Below are 22,913 nucleotides of genomic sequence, written 5' to 3'. Positions count from 1 at the left end.
GAGAATTCCACCTCTGGTGTTTTATGGTCTTTTGAAAAGCATTTTTGATGTGGTTTCCARCATAAAAGATACGGTTTTAGCAGGATAGAAATGTCTGGTGCAAAAAGTACTGCAGTAACGAGACACTTTCGTTAAAAAATAATTTTGTCTTGCTCTTTGAGGAACATCTGCTTTGTATCTGCGGTAGACTGTTAAAATCTATTTTCAGTAATATTAGGCTTTTCAGAGATAAGGACATTGTGCATATTTGTGTAAAATACTACTCTTGAAAGAAAATGTTAATAAGACACTGTACCTTAAAATACATAGCCTTTTACATTCCAGTGGTTTGCATACTACAAGTCAGAATATTTTCATACTAGCTTTCCAGATATTTTGCTASTACTACATTTTAAGAAAGCTTTCATCAACAAGTTGAAAGAGGATCATCACAAATTCAATCTATTAAAAATTAATTTTATTAGTTTTATTAGTTTTACCTGGTCATAATTCAAACTTTTTCAAGTTTTGTTTTGTGTCTTTAGTTGTGAATTTCATCACCAGTGTAGTTAACTGTACCTGAGATTTTTGACAGATCAATTTTTCATAGACTGATTTAGTAATGAGGTATATAATAAAAATACATGCCTTTTTCTGAGAAAGGGTTTATATAATCTCAGCTGAGAATTCTAGTCTTCAAAATACAAGTTTAAAAATGCTAATATTTTTTCAGTGACATCACTCATATGACAAGGCCCTTTTATTTATATCTGAATTGTATGTACACACAAGTGTGAGTAAAAGTGGCCCTTGGAAATTCTAGGCTTGTAATTCTCTCTCTTTGTTTAACACCACATAAAGAACTGTAATATTAGTATCCCTGGTTAGTATCCTATTTTAACTGATTTTCTGGAGCCAAGAAATAAAATTCTATGGCTAATTGACCCCTTCCACCTGTGAGTATAGTGTCTACCCAAAAAACACTTGCTCTTCAAGATGTTTATGATTACTCTGCAAAAAGTAAAACATGCAAGGAGTAAATCTGGTATTCTAGGGTTTGAGGAAATTGTTGATAGGTGAACRAATGCTTAAGATGCAGTTAATCCCTAATGTTATTGAAGGAATATTCTGTAAAAGTACACACAAAAATCAGTTTGTTTTCAAATGAAAACATTGAATGAATTGTATGAATTAGCCATTTCATATTTTAACAAGTAAAACTGATTGAATCCTGCATGAACTTAGATTGTGCATGTGTTACTCACTTAACAGGTAAGGTTTTACTGTGTTACTTAAATGTTATTTTCTGATGCAAAGTGTTTTTACTCTTTATTTTTTCTTTCCTACTATCTCTGATCATGAAGGATATTCAGAAACCCTTTTTGCAACCTCCCCAGTCATGCATACTGTCCGTCCAACATTCTATAAGGGTATTGTCTTCCTTTTTTATCATTACCGATACAGTAGAGGTAAAATCCTGTAAAGGGCTTGCAGCTGAGGCATTTGCAGTGCATTCAATGACWCTTGGAATAAAGGGAGAAGTGTACTTCCCTTATACCCTCCATCCTCTCCTGCCATTGCCTGTTACCCTTAGAATATTTTCAGTTTTCGGCTGTGCACTTTACTTTCAGATGAATAGAAATAATGTTTTTGAAGATTTTTGGCAATTAGGAATTTTTAAGTATTTGGCAATCTTAGTGAATTAGGGCATGCTCAGTAGAGTACAGAGATTCTACTTTCTAATTTCATAGTATAGTAACTGTTTATGATTGAATTACCATATATACTAATTCAGTCACTAATTTCCCAAAATTGAAACAATGATGCATATAYTATACTTTCCCTGAATATGGTCTAAATTAGCATAGTAGATTCTTAAATTCAATTTTTTTATATATGAAGTCACAATTTCATATTCTGCTTTGTTTTTCTATTGTGTATTCAGTGCAACCACTTTACCCAAGGATCAGAAATGTTACAACAGCTGCTGCTGAGACCTATGCCAATATCAGTTGGGAGTATGAGGGACCAGATCATGCGAGCTTTTATGTTGAATATGGTGTAGCAGGCAGTAAGAAGTCATTTCATTAAATTATTCTAAGTGTTCAGATACATTTTAAAATATTTTGGTAGTAAATGTGGTCCTAAATTGATCCAGTGTTCATGATCACTCTTAAATGTCGAGAAGAATTATTTTTTAATTTTATTGAGAACTCAATTTTAATTGTAATAAACATCAATGTGTAGCAGCTATCAGTCTTTATTCCTTTGTATTTTTTTCAATTATTTTGAACATGAACTTCTAAAAACACAAATTGATTTAAATTGTTTATCATGCAGTAATTACATGTATGAAAATATGATTACTTATAATTAAACAGGATATAATTGTTCTCTTAATTATGTTCATTTCAGTTTGAAAAARAGTAAATAAAAGACCAAAGTGGAACAATTGTAGTAGTAAAATTAAACTTTAAAAAGATATAAATGAATTTGCATGTTTTTATTGATATATTTTTCAATCTTTAATAYCTTTTTTATTTTAGTCCTAGTAATCATTCAAACATAGAAAGTCAGTAAATAAAACCAAAATACTTTTATTCAAATACACTGTCCTTCTAAAATCATGACTAAAGATGGTCAGTCTAAAAATTGGAATATAAATGCTTTTTTCTGGATATTGTTCAGAAAAGTAGCTGAGACTCTATTAGAAAAAGATACAAGAGAATGAATGTTCAGGAAGTATGATGTGTTCAGATTTTGAAGTCGAACTTGTCAACCAAAATAAATAYTGACTAACTACTAGAATCGTAATCTAATTAAGTGATTGAAATCTATTTTCATGTTTACTATAATTGAAAATTCATGAAAAATTCAGAAAATAGATGAAAATAGAATTTCTGTAGTACAATGGAACAAATGTTTAGTTCTCGTAATTCGTGTATAATGTCTTGATATTGCATGCAATATATTATTTTGAGTTATAATTTTATATAAGGTTTTACTATTTTTGAGAGAGTAATTACTTCTTTCAACCAACTAATAGCTTAGTCAACTAACTATCGGTAGTATTTTGTCTAGATGCTTTCAGTAACACATAGATAATAAAATTCCAATATGTTGTTTTCCTAAAATTTTTGTAGGCAAAGAAGATTGGAAAAAAGAAATTGTAAATGGTTCTCGAAGCTTCTTTGTGTTAAAGGGTTTAACACCAGGAACAGCATATAAAGTCCGGGTTGGTGCTGAGGGCCTGTCTGGTTTTAAGAGTTCAGAGGATGTGTTTGAGACAGGTCCAGGTGAGGCACACTATACCAGTTCTGTATCGTAGTCAGAATTGTGATAGACYGAGCGCTGAAATACTGAACGACTTCTGGCAAAGAGATGTTGTAGCTGACATCTGTATATGTTCCTTTTTTAGAGCAATGTTGAACTATTTTATGAATTGCTAGAAATGCCAGCATATTTATTTTGTAGGTTATGAATGTTTTCATCCTTTCAACACACTCTGCTTGTCTGTTATTTGTATTAGGGGCAAGATGCTCACTGCCCACACTCTGTGTGCTGTGCACTGGAGATAGACTATTTCATTTGCTTCCACTTTGTGTTTTAAATAATTTAATTAGACTACTGTATTTAAAAAATGTATACTTTCAATACCAAAATCTGATCTAAAATGTTTACATAATCAGAAGTGCAGATTCAATTTCATGTTTCCTGTAATCTGTTTAAACTACTGCTACGGGATTTCTAGTTATAAATATGTATTTTCCTATCATACTGGTTTCGTGTAAATATTTACTTCACAAACTGCCTGCTGTTTCAAGTTCTTTACGTATATTTTCTATAGCAAATATAAGCAAATTAGTAATACTTCTTCATTTAACTCTAAGAGAGGGCTTTATTGGGAGTTTTTTGATGTTATGCTAAATATGTTGTTGCCAACATAGCATGTTCTTGGTTAGCTGTTGCCATTTGTTGTGTATTTGCTAGCCACTTCTGCTCATTCCAAGCACTTTGGCCCGTGCATAGTTATTTAGCAGTAGTCTCACCAAATACAGAATATTATGATTTAAGAAAGTAGTTTAAATATGAAAATATGCCTGAACAATATGAAATAATTATCAGATAACAATGGCAATGAATATGTCAGTTTGAAAGTGAGTACTTTCTAAAATCATAATTTTTTGCTTTGTTTTGTTCCATTTCTGTTCACAGTGTATCATGTTGCTATAGGAAAGCTTTGAAAATATGGTACCAAATAATAGTGCCAAGCAATATGTATGGGCTAAATGCAGAGGTTGTTTATGCCTAGAACAGCTAATGATATAAAAGCAGATATGTAAAACTTCATGCAAACATACATCCAAAGTCCAAAGCAGCAGTAAACAAAGGATCAAGACTGTAGTATAATTCAAAACAAGCCAAATGGGAACATCCCCAGAAGCACCTTGCTGAACAGAAAATACTGAGTCGGTAGATAAGCAGTCCTGTACAKACCTCTGAAAGAATCAGTTGCCTTGTCTTACGCCCTTGAGCAGTTAAGGAGGAAGGGAGTWTAAAGGTAGTCTTCTCTGATCTTGATCAAGGAAGGGTTTGATGCACAGTGCTGTGATTYTTACCCTAGTGATATACATAGCATATTTCTTGCACAAAAATGTTGTATCACACTGTAGCCCAGATCCAAGCTGTTAAAACACTGGGGAAAAAAACAAAATGGACAAAAGAGCAAAATACTGGAATATGGAATGTGTCCATATTCCAGTTAGGAAGAAATTATCTAATAAGGAAGGAAACTGCAAGATTTAGCATATGAGGCTTTTATCAAAACTTTTTCTTCAGCAAGCATTCCTGTAGAGCGTCTTCATAGTGTATGGTTTTATTTTTTGAGCCTACCAGTGTAGTTTATTGCTTTGATTCCTGCATTAGTAGCTTCTGCATTTACAAAAATAAATGTCTTTCTGCCTGAAGCAGATAATTTGTTTAGAGTGAGCAGGAAATGTGCCATTTTTAAAGTAGCACTGGGTTCTACAGGCTGTAGAAACCCTTTCCTGCTGGAAATACAATAAGTTAAAGAATACAGGAAGCTGCATAAGTAAGTTTTCATCTTTATTCTTTCTCATCTACCTTGCCTATTTTTATGCATGGGTTGTTTTGCTCAATGCTACTTTTTACTGCATTTGAATGTTAAATGTGCTTTTATGTCTTGCTATAGTATTTATTATACAACCTTTAATGCCTTATTATAAACACACGTTTGTAAAAATCAAAATAATTTTAACCTTAATGTGGAAACAAAAGTTTGTATTAATTTGATTTATAGTTCAGAGGTAGATTGCCTTTGTGATTTTGTTTTTTAAGATTGCCTTTATATATATGTATATACACACACATATATAAAAAACTTTTAGACATTTTTATACAAAAATGGTTTAAATTGTCAGGAATATAGGAAACAATTTATCAAATATCAGAAAGCACAGTCTTTACCAATGTCTGAGAAATCTCCTAAATGTAATCCTATAATAACCAAACACATTAATTTATTATCTGTTTAACTGAAAATCAAATCATAACTGTGCTCAATAAAGACAAAAATAGGCAGCAAAATAAAGAGTTAATTTTTGCCTAGTAATTCTATGAAATTTCTATATAGAATGGAGACTAGGTACTATCTCCGAATGTCACACGTACTTTTAGTTTTCATACAGCCCATGGAAAATCCTCAGGGGTCTAGGACCACACACAGCCCATGTTTCCAGACTAGGTCAATCCCAGGCTCTGAGATACATGACTGATAAGTGAAGTGAGACTGAGATAGGAGTTTAAATTCTGGCCCGTAACTGAATATTACTATATTTTATTGTTAGTGTGCTTGCCAGCCCAGTGCCAGTCAGCTGTCTGCCAAACAATGCCCATGTAGTTCAAAGGATGACCCCAGCCAGTGACTCTTCCCAAGAGTCCAAGTTTTGGAAGGGGAGAGAGTTAAGCTCTATCACCAGGACTTGGGGCTAGAAAACTGTCAATGCTTCATTGAAAAGAGCTTCTCTGGGACATGTCACCATGAGCTTTCACTTAAAGATGTATCTTCTGTAAAGAGAGGTGAAAATCTTTATGGGGCTCTGGGACTTCGACGTTTCTGGGAGTATGGCTATGTACTCGCATTGTCCCCACCACTTGAGTGGACAAGTTCTCTCTTAAGGAGAAGATCTGGGTGAAATATGTTTTGCAGTAAGAGCTAATGTGCTCAAAGACACCAAAAAAGAGATTGACTGAAGGTGTAAAGTATAACTCATCCTAGTGCAAAGTGTCCACTAAGCTGATATCCAAAGCACTTCTGACCCTTACTAAAATCCTGGGTAATTTACTGACTGCGATCCATCTTACCTTATTTCATGAAGCCAGAAAAAAACAATGCTGAACCAAAAGGCCATGTGAGGTATGCATAGAAAGCCTTTTGCATGTGACTTTCCGTATTCGTGTGGRAAGAGGATCTTTGTCTCTATCTCCCCATCTCGAGAGAGCTCTGTTGGGCAACACTTYCTAGGAGATTTGGGGCTAGAGGCAAAGGTAGAGAACGAACTAATAAGGTTGGGCRGAGGTCCACCTTCCTCCCATTTCTTGTTGACTTCTATCTGTAGCACTCCCCTCACCCTTCCGATTTTATCTCAACAGTAAATCCTAAGGTCAGGTTTCTGTAGTGGGTTTCCAAATAGGACAGTAGGAATAGGYTTCACCAGGAAATTCTACCTAATGTCTTGGAGACTAACAGTAAGATTCCTGTCCCTAAATCTCATAGATAGAATTGTTGCCCTTGTTAAAGACTATAGTGTTTCCTCTGTAGTTTGTTTCTCACTTGCATTATCTTCCAACTAGAGTCAAGATCTGGACAGAAAGAGTGCCAGTGAAGGGCTTCTCAGTCACACTGTGCAAGGTCATACAGTAATGTTGAATCATGGCAATCGTGAAAATTGTAGGATGAGATATGAGATTGAGGAGAAGAAGAAACCATAATGCTTAATAAGGCTTTAAAGGATGCTTTGTTGTTGATTACTAGTTGAAATTGAATGTTAAGGTCTTGAATGACCCATCTGTTGCCCTGTTTCGACTAATGGATGTGCATTAGCTAATGAGTATTGGCTTTTTGTTCATTTTGAGAATGCAATCCAAATGTTTGTATTAATTATAATTGCAATTTCATTCCAGTAATTTAATCAGTGTAAAATGGTTCAGAATAGTTTTGAGATTTGTGAAAAGCAATGTGGGATGTGCAAAGCAGTAGTAATAGTTGCGAAGCATAAATGATGAACTAAGTTGGCAGAATGCTTATATATTCAAAAGGAAGTTCTGTGTATTTGTACTTGCAAACATTTTAAATAATGGAAATATTCCCMAAATGTAGTACCATGTTTTTTCTTATTACTGATCTTCATAGTGAGTGTTACTCTTGTGTTATTCTTGTGTAATTAATGAACAATGGATACTGGCTTTTATATGAATTACTCTGACATCTAAATGCAGCAAAAAATCTCATGTTTCTTTTATTCTGCAGCAATGGCAAGTCGGCAGGTAGACATTGCTACTCAAGGATGGTTCATTGGTCTTATGTGTGCTGTGGCTCTTCTTATCTTGATTTTACTGATTGTTTGCTTCATAAGGAGGAATAAAGGTGGCAAATATCCAGGTATGATATATAATAATACAAGTAAAAATTGCTGGTAATCYTAGTAGGACAGATCTCAGTTTTATTGAAGAAATTAGATTTGTTGCTGGTTGACATTTACATTATGTATATGGGAGATCAATCCTGTCATTTGGTAGGCTTGTTGGGAGCAATCTGCCTATTGGTAGAAAATTACAATCTATTTAAGTGTAAGAAGGGTATCTCCCTCTTTCCTGGAGGGGGGTATTATACATTACCGCCCTAGCATGGTTGATGCTTTGTTTGGGAATACAGGGCTCTCCCAGCAGGTACTATATGCCCCAGTTTCTGAAGTCTAACACAAATGGGTTTAACTCACTAAATTGAGCTGAGTTAGAATTTCGTTAGTCTGAAGGCCTGGAAACATGCCAGATCATACCTGCCTTGTTATTTAATGTGCTGGGAAAACAGCATTTCATAGGAAAATTGCCTTCATAGATTATTTTGTTTCAAATATTCTACTCTCCTTAAATTTGGATTTACTCAGAATCTATGTCTTCTTCAAGCTCTGTGTTGTTGGAGCTAAATTTGAAGTCTTAACCCTCCGGTTAGGATTTTTTTTTCTTTTAGAAGGGTTTTTCTTTATAGTTTATTTGAGTGTTAGGCCCTGCAATGGCTAAATATGTTTCATAATTTGTAATTAAAGATAGGACCTATAGAATGTGCCTCCTCTATCAAAACTCCAATCCCTCTGGATGTGTTTCTTGTAAAAGACGTATATGTATACATTCATGTGTTTGTGTCTTATATATCTTTTMTCAATAATTTCATGAAATTTTCTGTCCAGTACTATAGACTTCAAAAGTTTGGAAAATTACATAAGTATCCAGGCATTGGAATATTTGTCAAAGTCAACTCAAGCTTAACTTTAAGTGTATAATTTCAATTTGAACATGAACACAATGGATATGCTTATACAAATACAAAAAAAATCCATACTATATTTTAATTTCTGCCACTTTTTTGATCAATGCCTTATTTCAATTAGCACTTCTGAAAACTAGTGTTAGTGAGCATTTAAAGATTTTCTTCTGTGTATAGGTAGATCTTTCATAGCAGAACTTAACATATCAGGTGATTTTTACAAGAAGATAAAATCACCTTGATAAATAAAAGACTCCTACTCTGCCCAGAAAGTCTAACTATTTCATTGTTTTATGGTACAGATGAAGAATTGTAGTACAGCAAAAATAAAGTAAGGGAAGCTTCTGACCCAAAAGCTTTTGCCAGATGATTAAGGAATGCAGTGTTATGTAAAAGTTGAATGATAGGCTGAAGAAATTTCAGTTATTTTTCCTAATATTTGGAGTTTGTTAAGAGAAAATGAGAGGGTATAGGAGAAGTGACTATTAGTTGAGAGAAATGAGAAGGACAGTTAGAAGGAGGGTGGAATAAGTGAAGTGATAAAACAAAAGCAGAGGAAGACTTGGAGTGAGCCATYTTTCAGAAGAGGGTAAAACATAGCTAGAGTAAAAGTGTAGAAGGCAGTTGGATGCTGGTAACGTCATCAGCTTGTGGAAGTTCTTACTGTGGTGGACTTCAGCTGTGTCTGATAAGATTTCCAGGGTCAGCCTATATCCATTTGTACCAGTGACTCTAGAACTAATTATATTTCTGGTGTCATTGCAAATGTCCTGTTCTGCAGATGAACTGACAAATGAAAAGCACAACTATTTATACTTTTTTTGTCTTAGTTTTAGCATCTCATCTTGAGCTTTTCAATACGAAATTTTAACAGCCAGATACATTTCAAGGTGTTATGCATTGTCATCATTTCACAGTTGGAGAATACCATCAGTAATTACTCATATTATCTTAAAAAATGATATGTAAATTAATTATATGCAAATTAAGTGTATAAATTACCGGACTATGAGATTATATGTTGGATTATATGTTGGATGTAATTATCTTTTAAACAAGGAAAGGATTTGAATGAAAACTAGAAAAACATAAATGCAAAGGCACAGAGGAGAACTGTTAACAGTAATTCCAGAAGTCAATAYGTTGTTATCCTCTTGTCAACAGTCTCAATTTATAGGAATATGTATTTTATATAAACAACTGTTTTCTCAGGGACTAGTGGGTTTCAGTGCCAAAAGACTGTGTATTTTTACRTAGTAAAAATACATGGTATTTTTAGGACTAGTTGCATTCTTATCAGTGAGTGATTACAAGTTTACTAAACCTATCAGGAGGATGTATTTAATTGCAAGTTCTGTAAGGGACGCAATTATGTTAAATTTAGGTCTAGTGTAGGCATTCTTGTTTTACTCTTGATCATGTTATATAAAAGAAGGAATGAACAGACTAAAAGGCTTTTTCCCAAGTTTAGTAACTTTTAAAATACGATATAATATTCCCCTGGAGTGTCTATTAGAGAACCTTTACTGCATTGCATAATGTGAAAGGAGAATGGCTACAAACTAACAGTGAACATATGTGATACTGATTCAATTTTATCGGTCAGTATGAAAGGAATATCARGAGTGAGTAGAGAGTATGGATAAGTAAAACAAAATTATTCAGATTGCAATAAACAATAATTCTATTAATAACTTAAGTATTTTAGTAGGCTTTTTAATAGAAAACTCCCTTTAATGCTAGAGGTGAAAGGAAGTTTTACTAATGCCAATTGAAATGCAATATTTTTAACTTGATTTAAGATAAAATTCTGTAACTAATTATGAGATTTTTTTTCCTTAAAAATGAAAAATGTAACAGCCTAAGACTTCAGTTCAGAGAACAGGCTTTACTCAAATATGTTCCTGCCAAATGTGATCAGTATGTGAAATTAGGATCCTAAGTCTTTCTAGTCTTGCAATTTAATGATTAAAATTCCAATTTCAAATATTTTAGTGAAGGAAAAGGAGGATGCACATGCTGATCCAGAAATACAACCTATGAAAGAAGATGATGGAACATTTGGAGAATACAGGTGAGTAGCTGATGTGATTTGTCATGATCACTACTCATATCACACATATACTTCATATAATAACTCACTTATTAATTCAAAATTGTAACATTTTTCACTCTTGACAAATATTCTGTATTCAGTGTTTTATCGTACTATATGTAGATGGTATTTCAGTTAGACCGCTAGAAGCAATATTAAACACCCAAGATTTCTGAATTGAGAGAGCTTAGAATGTATTCTAAGGATTGTCCACTAATTCAAGTTGAAGTCCAAATTCAACTCGAAAGTGTCTGAAAGTGAGGAATCTTTGTTTACAAGCCCATCTTTCAGATAATTAAATATCAGATACTATGTGCTTTTCAGATAATGCATGCTTGCATCCTTAGGGTTATGGCACATAACTGCGTTTTTTTGGAAAATACTTTTCTTATAGAAATTAATAAAGACAACATRGTGTTCCACTGCCTGGAAAATAAGCTAATTTCAAATAGCTAACAATACTAACACTTAATCCAATAGCAAAAAAGAGATGTTAAATAAAGAGAGAACGGCCTGAAAGAAAAACAAATTTCTATTTCATCTTTTTTTTGTGYAAGAAATATAGCAAGCTACTTCAAAGCATGCCACCAGCTTTTTTTCCTGGTTGTGTTCCTTTATCCTAAATATATGTTAACTGAATCTCCTTGCAACACAGAAAACACACTTTGGCAACTCTGTTCATATAACAAATATGGGTGCGGTTGTTTATTAACAAAGAAGGATTTTATTTGCTGTATTTTGATTAGCTCAGGAAATAATGTTGTTATTTTCTAAATATGTCAATGCCACTATATTTTACTTGGGTGTTATGAAACATTTTAAAGTGTGTTCCTGTGTCAAAAAATTGTAAAGGCAGTTTATTTTTTTATAGCTGTAAAATTTACAAAAGTGCATTGAAAGAAATTATTTTCATTGATTTTTTTTAAGAAGAATTCACTCTGTTTTGTAGTTTCTTTATGTAAGGCTGGAAGAGGTTCACAGTTTTGAATACCAAAGAGCAGTTTCTCTCAATTCTTTATTGATTAAAAAAAAAATCTGTTGTTCAGAATAGTGATTTATTGCAGTATTTTATTTTAAGCATGTATGAGGTAATTAAATTTATCTGATAAAAAGAGAGGTGTGAAGCAGTGGTTGGATGCAGATGTACATGAGTATTTTATAAGATTTCCTAGGTAGTCCAGTTTGCATTCTACTTTATGGCTCCTCTGCTTTTCTATATCAGGATCTTTCACTAGCTGAGACTGATCTTCAGCTGATCTACAGAGTTGTACAAGTTGTGTGGCTTGAATACATATTTACTCAGGTGTAGAATAAGACTATTCAACCTGTTTTCATGTGTGGTCTGTAGCAAAATTTGAATGTATGTCTCCATATTTAAATGGCTTCAGTTAATCTATAGAATCATCTAGTGCATCATTAAATGATTTTATAAGGCATTTATCAACCTTTTGTCTGGTGAATATGGACAGTTGCATGCATGGCTTTTCAAAGTTGTTCATATGAAGAAGCTCATCCTATTTACCATGCAAAACCTCTTTTCTRTATGGTTTTTTTGTTTAATTAGTCTGTATTGGGCTTTCCTCTTTTTTCCTTAGAGACAGGGCAGCAGCAGCAACCAGTCAGATTACAGAAGATATCATGGCATCCTCTCTGCAGCCCAGCATCACTGCAGACACTCAGTTCCCAGTTTGTCTGTCTCATATGGCACTAGTCACAATGCAGTGCTTCTTTGAGGAAAAAGGGTTTAGGTTTTCGCTTAAAAAAAAAAAGAAAGAAAGRAAAAAAAAGAAAAAGTAATTTTTGAAAAGTCTAGGAATTCGAGTATTTTGAACTTTTTTCATCACTTCAGGTCCATGTCTACTTGGACAGTAAAGAAAATGGACAAGAAAAGACAAGGTAGCTGTGCCAAATCTCCTGAAGCAGACTCTGTCTTTACCAAAGCAATTTCTGTGAGATCTGACAGATCCAACTTCTTCAGAAGGTCAGGGGATCAATACTCCAGCACCAGATCAGAGACCTCCTWCTCCAGGAGGAGGGCTAGGCAGCCTTCAGAGCTTACAAGGGTTAGTTCTGTCTCTGCTTCCCTCTGCCAAGAGGAAAAGAGGTCAGATGAATGGAAATACAGGCATGGCTCTAGACATCATGCTTCCAAGCAACAGATAATGGGGTCGGAGGAGGGCTCAGATTCTCAGGTAGGACAGCCTTCCCCTTTCCAGCAGCGGCTCGCCTGCCGCTCAGTTCGTGSCTCACTGGCAAGGCAACGTTCTTCTCTCCAGCAGTGTTTCAACCAGACCCCAGACTACAGCTCAGACTCAGAAGACTCTCAAAGTTCCTACCACAAGAAGGTAAGACCTTCTACTACTACTCATTTCTCCGAATCTGAAAAAAATACGATAGTAAGATCTATAATATTGCCTGAGTTGGCTACTGTGTTAAAGGATGCACTGACAGCAGCCAGACAAAGTATAACTTCTGTGGCACAAGCTAGCTCCCATTCAGTAAAGCATCCCAGGGTACCAATTACAGAAGTTCCTGTGGTTCCTCTAGAAGCAACTGGGAACAGTTCCCAAGGTTTTGAGTCTGACTGTGTGGACAGTTTAAAAGAACAAATGGCTTCTAGACAGGACAAATCTAAGGCTGACAAGGCCTTGGAGTCATCCTCTGAAGATGTGGAGGTGTCATCTCAGTCCSTTACAGACGACCAAGAGGAACTGGATCACGTGCGTAAGTTTGACATAGAGAATCAGAATTACCTCTTCAAGCACATTAAGCGAGTGCTAATGTTGAAATCTTCCAAATCTGAATGCCCTTCAGAGGAGCTGCCCATCCCCTCTGAAGAAGGCAAGGTAGACAATGCCCTTCCTATCCATTCAGCAGTGGAAAATCTTGTCCATAGGATTTGGAGTAATCCTGAGGCAAAACATGAACCCCCAGCAGTCCTACATAAGGTGTATCCTCTTCCAGCAGATAAAGCTGCTTTGTGGGGGGCCTTGCCTGAGGTGGACAGGGCAGTGGTTACTGGAGATTCTGCACCTGCTAATGTGGATGCTCTGCCTGAAGATCCTACTGATAGAAAGGTTGAGGAAGCAATCAAAAGGTCTTTCAAGCTAGTTGCGGCCCAACTTGGAGTATCCATCTACTGCACCTATGTTTCAAGAGCCTTGCTAGTATGGCTGGAGGAGGAACAAGACAGAGCCAAAAAGAAATCGGTCCAATCCACTGCCAGGCAGAGGACACGTAGGCTATGTAAAATTGCAGCTAATTTCATCCATGATGCAGCTGAGGATTCTCTAAGACTCACAGTTAAAAATATGGCCTGCCTCACAGTAGCCTGGAGAGCTATATGGTTACGGCCTTGGACCTCATCACTAGATCTAAAATCTCGACTGCTGTCCTTACCATATACAGGTGGCAAACTATTTGGCGAATCTGCGGTAAAGATCATAAAGAATTTTTCAGAGCACAGACATTCCTTCTACCATCTGAGGAAAAAAAGATCTGTTGAAAGCTCTTTGTTTTCTTATCCTCACAGCTGTCTGAGCTCTTTCCGTTCTGCTCCTAAGTTTAAAGGAGGGAAGGGAAAGTATAAGGTCTCACAGTCCTTTCACACCAACTACAGAAGGACATCTCATTTGCATAGAGGCATCAGAGATATCAAGAGGAACTTTCTGACAATATAGACTTGCTTCTGTTTTTCTCAGGAACTGGGAAAAGTGGGAGATTTGGAAACTTATGGTGAAAAAGCACCAGTATTTTTGGGCAAGTAAGCCCAATGCTTAGGAAATCAGTCATTTCAAAGTAAGATTTAAGTAATTTTGCCACTAATTAACATTTTCCAGAAAAGTCATAGCTCTCAGATTTAGGGGGAGCTTTTTTCATGTTCAGTCGGTAGGCTTCCCAGTATTCCTGACATGGTCCGGACCTGTTTGAAGTTTTTCACTCTTCAGCTGTATTTCTTTACCTGAGAGCATACTTCCTGCAGAACCTGTCAACATGGGATTTTTCTGCCATATCAGTCTAATGAAGGAAATAATGCTTTAGGAAACTTGTTTTTTTTTTTTGGAAACCACTGAATAACTGGATACACAATCCTCCTGTGGCTGGAGATGTAACTGGGACTTCACATAACAAGGGAAAACAGTGCCTCTGGAAGTCTGTTTCATAGCAAAGCAATTGCATTATAATCCTAATGGTTTTGAGTTATAGAAGATTGATAAAGTTAATTGTGAACAGCGAATGATTATACCAAACCACTGCAAGAAATGCTGTAAATGAATGTTTGTTTAAAGAAAAAATAAAGACAAAGAGCTCATGCTCAGGTCAGCACAGGTCTACCTATCAGCCTAAATAAATTTCTGTGCTGGGACAAGAATCAAGAGAAATTAAGTTATCTTCAGACATCTTCAGACTTTTGGATTTGAGGATGGGGAGAGATTGCAAGTATGAATTTGTTAAACTTTGTGGGAGATATGAAAGGGAAGCTTTTCACATCTTTTATTACATGATATCTATGTTTTTTTTTTCTTCTAATAAGATAAAGTCTGTGAAATGTGCTCAGGAAGGTCAAATAGGACAAGGCCTCTACAGTGGTAGGACTGCTAGTGTCATTGCACAGGCTGTTTGCACATTTAACTGAATTCATTTGCCTCTTTTCTCAAGTGTTTTGATGCACAAAGTATTTTTTCCAAGAAATTCTTAGCTACTCTGAGAGATGCTCTGGAAATGGTTGGTGGACAACTTTGAGATTGTTAAGTAATATACTACTCTTCCACCTTTCTCTAGGTTGATTAACAATGTGGATATAGTTTATAGCTGCAATAGTATTTTTCTCTATTGTATTCTTTCAAATTTTACTGCTACACAGGTTTGTTTCTGGAGGATCTGCCAAAAACTTGTGCCATCACCACTCTCCATCTAAGCTCAGTTGCTTCTAACACAAGAAATAATGTCAATAGACTGCCTGAGGAGTCTTACCTCTGAATAGTCTGATTGGATTTGGCAGCAGTCTTACTGTGTCCTCATTCACACACACATGCTTTCTTTGATGGTTCCTAACTTAATTCTGGAACGTCCATGTCGCTGCTTTTTGAATCATTCCATTGATTTCATTTTATATGTTTTTTGTCCAGAAGACATAGTAAATATGAAAAATTTGATTGACTTTATCTCAAGCAAATTTTTCTTTAGAATTTTCACAAGGAGAGAGTCAGATTATTTGACAAACAGTTTTTTCAATCTATTGCCAGTTAGAGGAAGAGCTCAGTATTCCAGTTTTTACAGCTTCTGCTAAGACTGAAGATCAGTATTGCAGAGATGCTAGACACAAGCTACTTGGAAAAAACTAATATAGATGTGTGTATATCTTAACTGGATTAGAAATAGTAAACAGTTCTGAAACCTGGATTGAATCATAACACATAGGGGAAAAAAAAGTATAGGTGTACAGGGAAAGAGTTTTTCATCTACCTGTCTTCAAGATCYCTAACAACTTATAAGCATGAGCAAAAACATGTTCAGTATTAAAGCAGAGTTCCTCTTAAAATTTACAGAGAAGCCATAGTCTAAGGTACTTCTGTAGCTTTATGTGAATGTTTATGCCTAAACATTTCTGGGCTGTTGACCTGAGGGTACAGAAGAAGGGAATATATTCCCAACAGGTCTTTTCCGCATCCTCTTGTCCCGTAGCCCAGAATGGATTTTCTTTGCTTTGTGTTACTTTCATGCGACACCTGTATTATAAGGAAAAGTAGTATATTGCTAACCATATATTGAGTTGTTTTGCATGTTTATTAATGTGGCAAAGTTTAGCGGGAACTAATTGCCTGCTGGACTGCAAAAGCATCATAGAGCTGTCTTCCCCATTCTGACTGGTTGCTGCATGTACCCATTTCTAAGGAAGAAAAATTAGAAAGGTGAAGGAAGAAAAATTTGAAGGTAACACATTTTCGATAACTGTGATAAGCTTGTGAWATAGAAGTACTGTTTTTTAAAGTAAATTTGTGTTTTATGCTTGCCATTATCACCTTCCTACTTCTTTATATCTTTTAATCATTAGCTGCAAGTTTGCTATTTGTTTCATGAAGTTAAGAAGAAAAAGAAATATGTATTCATATATTAGCAATAATTTATGAAAAATATTTAAATCATGCTTTCAGAGTATACTTTAATATTAAACACACTGTTCTTACTAAAATGGCAAGTTACTGAAATGGCCTGATTATCTGTAAATATCAGTCTTCATTAAGATACTGTCATCCTTAAAAAGCTAATAATATGAAATTTATCTGTAAGACAACAAATAGTAAAAGTATCGCTGGATTTAACTTTCATGGCTGTCTTATCTACATGCAGATTTCATACACATACTCACCTCCTGTTTGGTTCCCAGTACTTACTGTCTCACTATTAATTGTAGGCACAGTTATGTGATATATTTCAAAATACTTTTAAATTTTCCATAGTAATTATATTCAATCCAACTTGTACTTTATTTTCCATTCCAAATACTGCACTAGGTAAGTATAAAAGTCAGCAAACAAAACCACGGGCAAAAACCAAAAGAAATTATTATCTATCATGATTGCATTTTGGAACAGTTTTATGAAAGATCATAAACAAGATTAGCAAGCCTCAGAGAAGATATATTAGAATTTCTGGCTTTAACATGTTTCTTCAGTGTAGTATTATGTGTTCCATAGCCAGTATTTTACAGTTCTTTGTGCTTCAGTATTCACAATGAGACAATCCAGCTACTTTTTCAAATTGCTTCTTGGCGGCACACAGAAAATCCATTATTTCTCCATAGCACCAGGGACCCTTCTCTGTTTCGCACCCTGAGGGTTATAAAATTGCCATCCAGAACACTGGTGTCTTSACTTTCTCTGCCTCTGTCTGTCTSTCTSTCTCTCTCTCTCTCGTATTTGTTTCTTACTGTTTCTTCTTCAATTTCTTCTGCTTCCATCAAAAATTCTATATTCATATCTAGTACAGGAGTCACAATCATAGTCCACTTTGATAAAGAATCATGGTGCGGTGGCATATGTTTCTTCTTCCTAAACAAGTGGAAAGCTCTCTGGGTAATCCCACTTCTCTTTTTACCACCAGAGTCCGGGCAGAACTTCTCTCTGGACTTCTGTGGTGCAAGAAGGGAGGGAATCCCCAGGTTCAAACTTGATTTCTTTTTTTTATCTGCTCTATGTGTGCAGTTACACCAGTAGTCACATCCATGCAGGTACACCTAGGTAAATCTGCAGTTTTGTTTGTTTGTTTTTTAATTATACAGACAGTAGAATCTGCATCATTACTAAAATATAGAAAAATCACAGATACAATGCAGACAACTGTATTTCTTCCTTGTTTAGATTATAAATAAATTTTATTTATTTAGAAACCAATGCAAAATATTTATAAACAAAAAATGTGAACAAGAAAACTGTAAGAGCAACACAAAGTAAAAGTTCCTGTATCCGGATTTATCTAGTTTATAAATTAACCTTTAGTTTTGTTTTGGATTAAACACAAAGATGTCTAAATAATTTTAAAATATTGATGAAGTACTTTTTATTTATCGTATATTCCAGCCTACTGAATTACATTGGATAGGATCATACTTCAAAATATTTGCACATTTTTCTGTCAATTTGGAATATGATACAAATGCAATTTTAATTTATTCTCATTCCTACTTATGGTGTAAAACAGTAAATTGTATGTACAATACTCTTTACTAGACGCTCTCATACAGCAAGCTTTGAACACTGCAGATCATTTCTCTTTGGGAGCAGAACCTACTACTATTTGAAAGTGAGGGCTTAGTGTTCATTTTGTTTGTATAGCCTGTTTCTAATGACTCTAATGCACTCTGAGGACGACGGACAAACTACATTTCTCTCTGACAAGAGCATTCATACCTACAATGCTTAAATACTGTATTCTCTCTTTGACCTATTAAATGCAATGTCCTTCCAAAATGATCTCTCTTAAGAAATACTTTGCAAGATAGTTGTGTTTGTACTATTACAAACATTTTCACCTTGCTTCCAGAGGCTTGGCATTTTGGAGTTGAATTTTTGTAAGTGTTAAACACTGTCTGTTTGCAATACCAGTGGGCACAGAAGATCAGTGATACAATATTTATTCTCATGCCACAAAGTCAAACTGACAGTCAAGTTCAGAGTTTTTGACTTCTTGTATTTTAATTTTAACAAGACGGTTTTCTTAGATGGAAATACGATTATATTCCTACCATTTCTCTCTTCCTATATAGAAAAATAAAACTTCTGTTACGCTTTTCTTTTTGTAAGTATATCCATATTAGAGATGTATCTTTTTAGGATATAATAGTTCAGTATCTTCCAAAGCAAAAAAAAAGGTGATGAAATATCTATGAGAAATAGCAGCTTAACAGAAAATTGTTGTAATGATTTTTAGTGAAATGCTTCTCAGATAGGCATTAATTAATCTATATGATCTTGCATATACTGTAAAGTTCTGGCCTATCTTTCCTTTCCTTTTTCTGTTGTCCTCCAAATCATAATCATCATTGCTAGAACATGTTATCAGTTGAAGATTAGGGTAGGGAGGTTGATCAGATAAGTAATGAAAGTGTGGAAGTAGCATCAGGGTGAGGTTAGCAAATAGAGTAAAGCATTTCTTCATGCCTGCCAAAAAAAAACTAAGCATGCTCATAACTGCTCATTTCTAGCCAATATAAGCTAAATTGTTGCTTTACCTGTACACAGTAAATGTTTTAGCAATTTTAAGAGCAGCTTCATAAAATACTGATCACTATCAGGATATGGACTTTGCTTTTCTTCTTAGGCTATTTTCATTTGTTTCTTCTGCACCCTTTTAATGGAATATGTAGGTCTCTTGAAAGGTAAGGTTGAAAATTGCAAGTCTGGCCTGCATTATATAACAAATTATTTGAAATGCAGCACTTTTATTTTCTTTTTACTAGTTTTAAAAAAAGTATATTTCATTTAACTAAATTCATTCTTCATTCACATTCAAGGAGTCAAAGAAATTAAGAAGTTTAACAGACTAACTTCACAGCACATTATAAGCTATTTTCTTTGAAGAACAAATAGTTTTTTATGTAACTTCACAACCCAATTTTAATGCTTGCAGTTACATCTAAATTGCTTCTAAGCCAAGGGCACAAGTCTTACCATTGAAATATCATGCACGATTAAAAAAGAAAAAAGAAAAAAAAAGAAAAACCACGAAAATCCCCTCCCTCCATTGAAGATGCTCTCTGTTTAAACCATTACTACACCATGTGTTCATGTCAGCTGCATCATATTGATTTGTCTCTACAATATGATATGGGATTGCTAAAGGGTTACAGGGCTGTGCACATGCTTTTTTTAAAACTCTGCATGCATGGCTGATTTTGCCTGAATAAATAATATATTCATTAATTTTTTTTTCTTGGTGCCTGTGTGTGTGTGTCTCCAGTGATGCAGAGGACCATAAACCTCTAAAAAAAGGAAGCCGGACACCTTCAGACAGGACTGTGAAAAAAGAAGACAGTGATGATAGTTTAGTTGACTATGGAGAAGGTGTAAATGGTCAGTTCAATGAGGATGGCTCCTTTATTGGACAATACAGTGGTAAAAAAGAGAAAGAACCTGTAGAAGGAAATGAAAGTTCTGAGGCTCCTTCTCCTGTAAATGCCATGAATTCRTTTGTGTAATCAAAGAATTTGTCCCCTTGTCACAGTATCTTCAGTTATATTTAAAGCACTTGTACATCCTCCTTCTTGAAATATGAACATGCAGGTAACAGAGGTCCTCACCACCAGATATTTATGCTGTGAGAATATGCAGGCCAATCTAATTATACGGTATAATGACACACATTAAGTAGTATGTTATTATGAATCAAAACAAGAAATTCGAATTTGGTTCCAAGCTTGAGTATTCTCACTTTATCGTTTTTAAAGAAACTGACACAAAAATAACATTGATAATAATATTTCCTGTTGAAAATACAGTATAATGCATGGAAAAAATGCTACACAATTCACAGATAATCTTGTGTACACTATAAATTATGGTTTGGTAATTTGTTATGCAGTCCTCAGCTGAATCCCTGGATATGAATTTGTTTTCATTGTCAGAGTGTTATAGTAGTATTATATAGAACTTCAATGTCTTTGTGGACATTGTTGTGAAATTGGTGACTTAATGTCTAGCTATCATATGTCTTTTTGTAAGACAGTTAGGAACAGTATGTACAGTATATAATTGCTAAATGATTTAAGTATGACACTTGCATTTGCTGATGCTTAATGAGACCCTATTATCTGCTCTTTGCTCCTCTTACTTTACAGCCTTCTTAATCTATCAAGTGTTACAGCAGTACAGTGTTCTATTTTTACATCAAAATACATTGGATTGATTTTAGGGCATGAAAGATACGCATTGCAATGCATTTTGGAATTTGTACAGTCACTGAAAGAAATGCTTTAAAATGAGAGAAACTATTCCAGAAAACACAGGGCAAAATACATTCAGTGCCTTTTTACAATATGCATTCCATAATGCACTGTACTATTCAATCAGTTGGTGCAGTAAACTGTGATTAGTGGACTACTATCATTGCCAAATAAAGTAACAATGTTAAAAAAAAAAAGTGTTATGAAACTGTTGTGCTRAAAAATGGAAGGTTTTCAATGTTTTAAATTACACAAAAAGCAGTATGATATTTTCCCCTTGAAAATAAAATACTCACTTTATAGACAGAGCACAACAAGTTTTCATGGCCTTAGAAGATTTCTTAAGAAAAAAAAAGTCAGAAATAAATTATTTAATAGCACAGCAAAATTATAAACTCTTGAAAAATAAATTATTCCAAAGCAAACCAACCGACTACACCAGCAAGAGTGCATTTCCCTCTGTATCATGGCCAGATGAACGTGGCATCTTTGGAATTATCCACACCTGGAAGCAACGTGAGCGTTACCACTGGGAACCACAGAATTCAAGGAATCTGACAAGTGCTAACAAAGTTTAGTGGTTAAAGATTACCTTTATCAGTTACAAAATTATTTTCTGACATATTATATCAATCAAATGTTTACCTCCAAATATAAATTTTTATAACAACCTATGGTTGAAGGAATGCTCAGTTTCATTTGCCAATAAATTGGTTTTTCATAACTTGCATCAAGTTTAATTTTAAGTAAGCTTTTTATATGTAGATATTTTGTTGAATTTGTAAATACACTTAAATGTAGATGCTATATGCTTCTAGATGTTACAAATAAAACAAGAAATCTTATGTTGTACTGTGTAAGAAGTACTATAGCCAATGGTGTGCATGGTATTTTAAAGCATCTACTTAAATACATATTTTTTTTCTGCTGTGAAAACAAAATAGTGAACTGTTCTACTTATTTACTGCAGATTCCTAATTAAACCACTCAGAGCTTTTGCCAGTGCATTACATTAGACTGTAGTACCTCTTGCAGCTTTCATGTATATTTTGTAGGTAAAGCACAACTGCAGTAATCACACATCTAAGTTAGCTGTAAGAAGCTTCTTTTGCACCTCTGAGCCTTCCATTGATCGGTTTTCTTAATGGGAGCAAAAATAAGAAATGAGTAATGCMAACACTGACTACAAAGCACAAAGAGAACGTTTCTGATAAGATTTGTCAATGGTTTTGGTAAAAGAGTATAATTTTACCCTTATTTGATAGTAGATGCTGAATAATCTGTTCAAGTGGGGGTAAACATACAGGCTCACTTCTGTAATAGTGCAACAGATTTTGTATTAAAAATAAATGTGGTTTTAAAATTTCGCTGTTTGTTCTGTTTACATTAGCAGTAAAAATCACATCAGATAATTAAGAAGTAAAAGTGGAAAAAACATGAAACAACTCTGCCAGAAGTTATTCCCATCATATTGCAGGAGTTTATGTACTGTATTATTTTCAAGATGTTGCATATCTTTACTTAATGCCATTTGAAAAAATGTGAATGTCTCTGACCATTTCCCATTTAAATTAGGTGCTATTTACATTTCCTTCCATGAATGCTTTAGTCAAAATAGCAAGGGCGAAGGCAAAGAGGAAGGACATGTTCCATACCTGCAAGAGTGAATAAGAACAAATAAAGGTATATATTCCAAAATGAGAACCATCAGAAAGGATTGTGAATGAGGAAATTGCCTGACATACAAAATGCTGAGCATTCATTTTTTAAATAATATGTTCAACAGTACRTAAAGTGAGAGAAACATCGCTTACGGTACAGGAAATCCAGTGTGA

General features: G+C 34.5%; 1 protein-coding gene across 1 annotated transcript in view; it reads left to right on the top strand.

The window, feature by feature from the left end:
- The window catches only part of NRCAM (neuronal cell adhesion molecule), a 58,534-nt gene extending 44,217 nt beyond the window's left edge, over window positions 1-14,317 (top strand). The window contains exons 26-31 of the mRNA XM_085318508.1: window positions 1,344-1,409; window positions 1,925-2,050; window positions 3,123-3,275; window positions 7,529-7,660; window positions 10,538-10,616; window positions 12,487-14,317. Of these exons, the coding sequence (XP_085174634.1) occupies window positions 1,344-1,409; window positions 1,925-2,050; window positions 3,123-3,275; window positions 7,529-7,660; window positions 10,538-10,616; window positions 12,487-14,317 (2,387 nt within the window). The remainder of the gene's footprint in view (window positions 1-1,343; window positions 1,410-1,924; window positions 2,051-3,122; window positions 3,276-7,528; window positions 7,661-10,537; window positions 10,617-12,486) is intronic.
- The last annotated feature ends 8,596 nt before the right edge of the window (window positions 14,318-22,913 follow it).

The sequence above is a fragment of the Rhea americana genome, unplaced genomic scaffold (genome assembly GCF_003343005.1).
Source record: "Rhea americana isolate MKP2758 unplaced genomic scaffold, rheAme1 scaffold_54, whole genome shotgun sequence".
Lineage (NCBI taxonomy): Eukaryota > Metazoa > Chordata > Aves > Rheiformes > Rheidae > Rhea > Rhea americana.
This window is presented reverse-complemented; position numbering and strand designations above follow the sequence as displayed.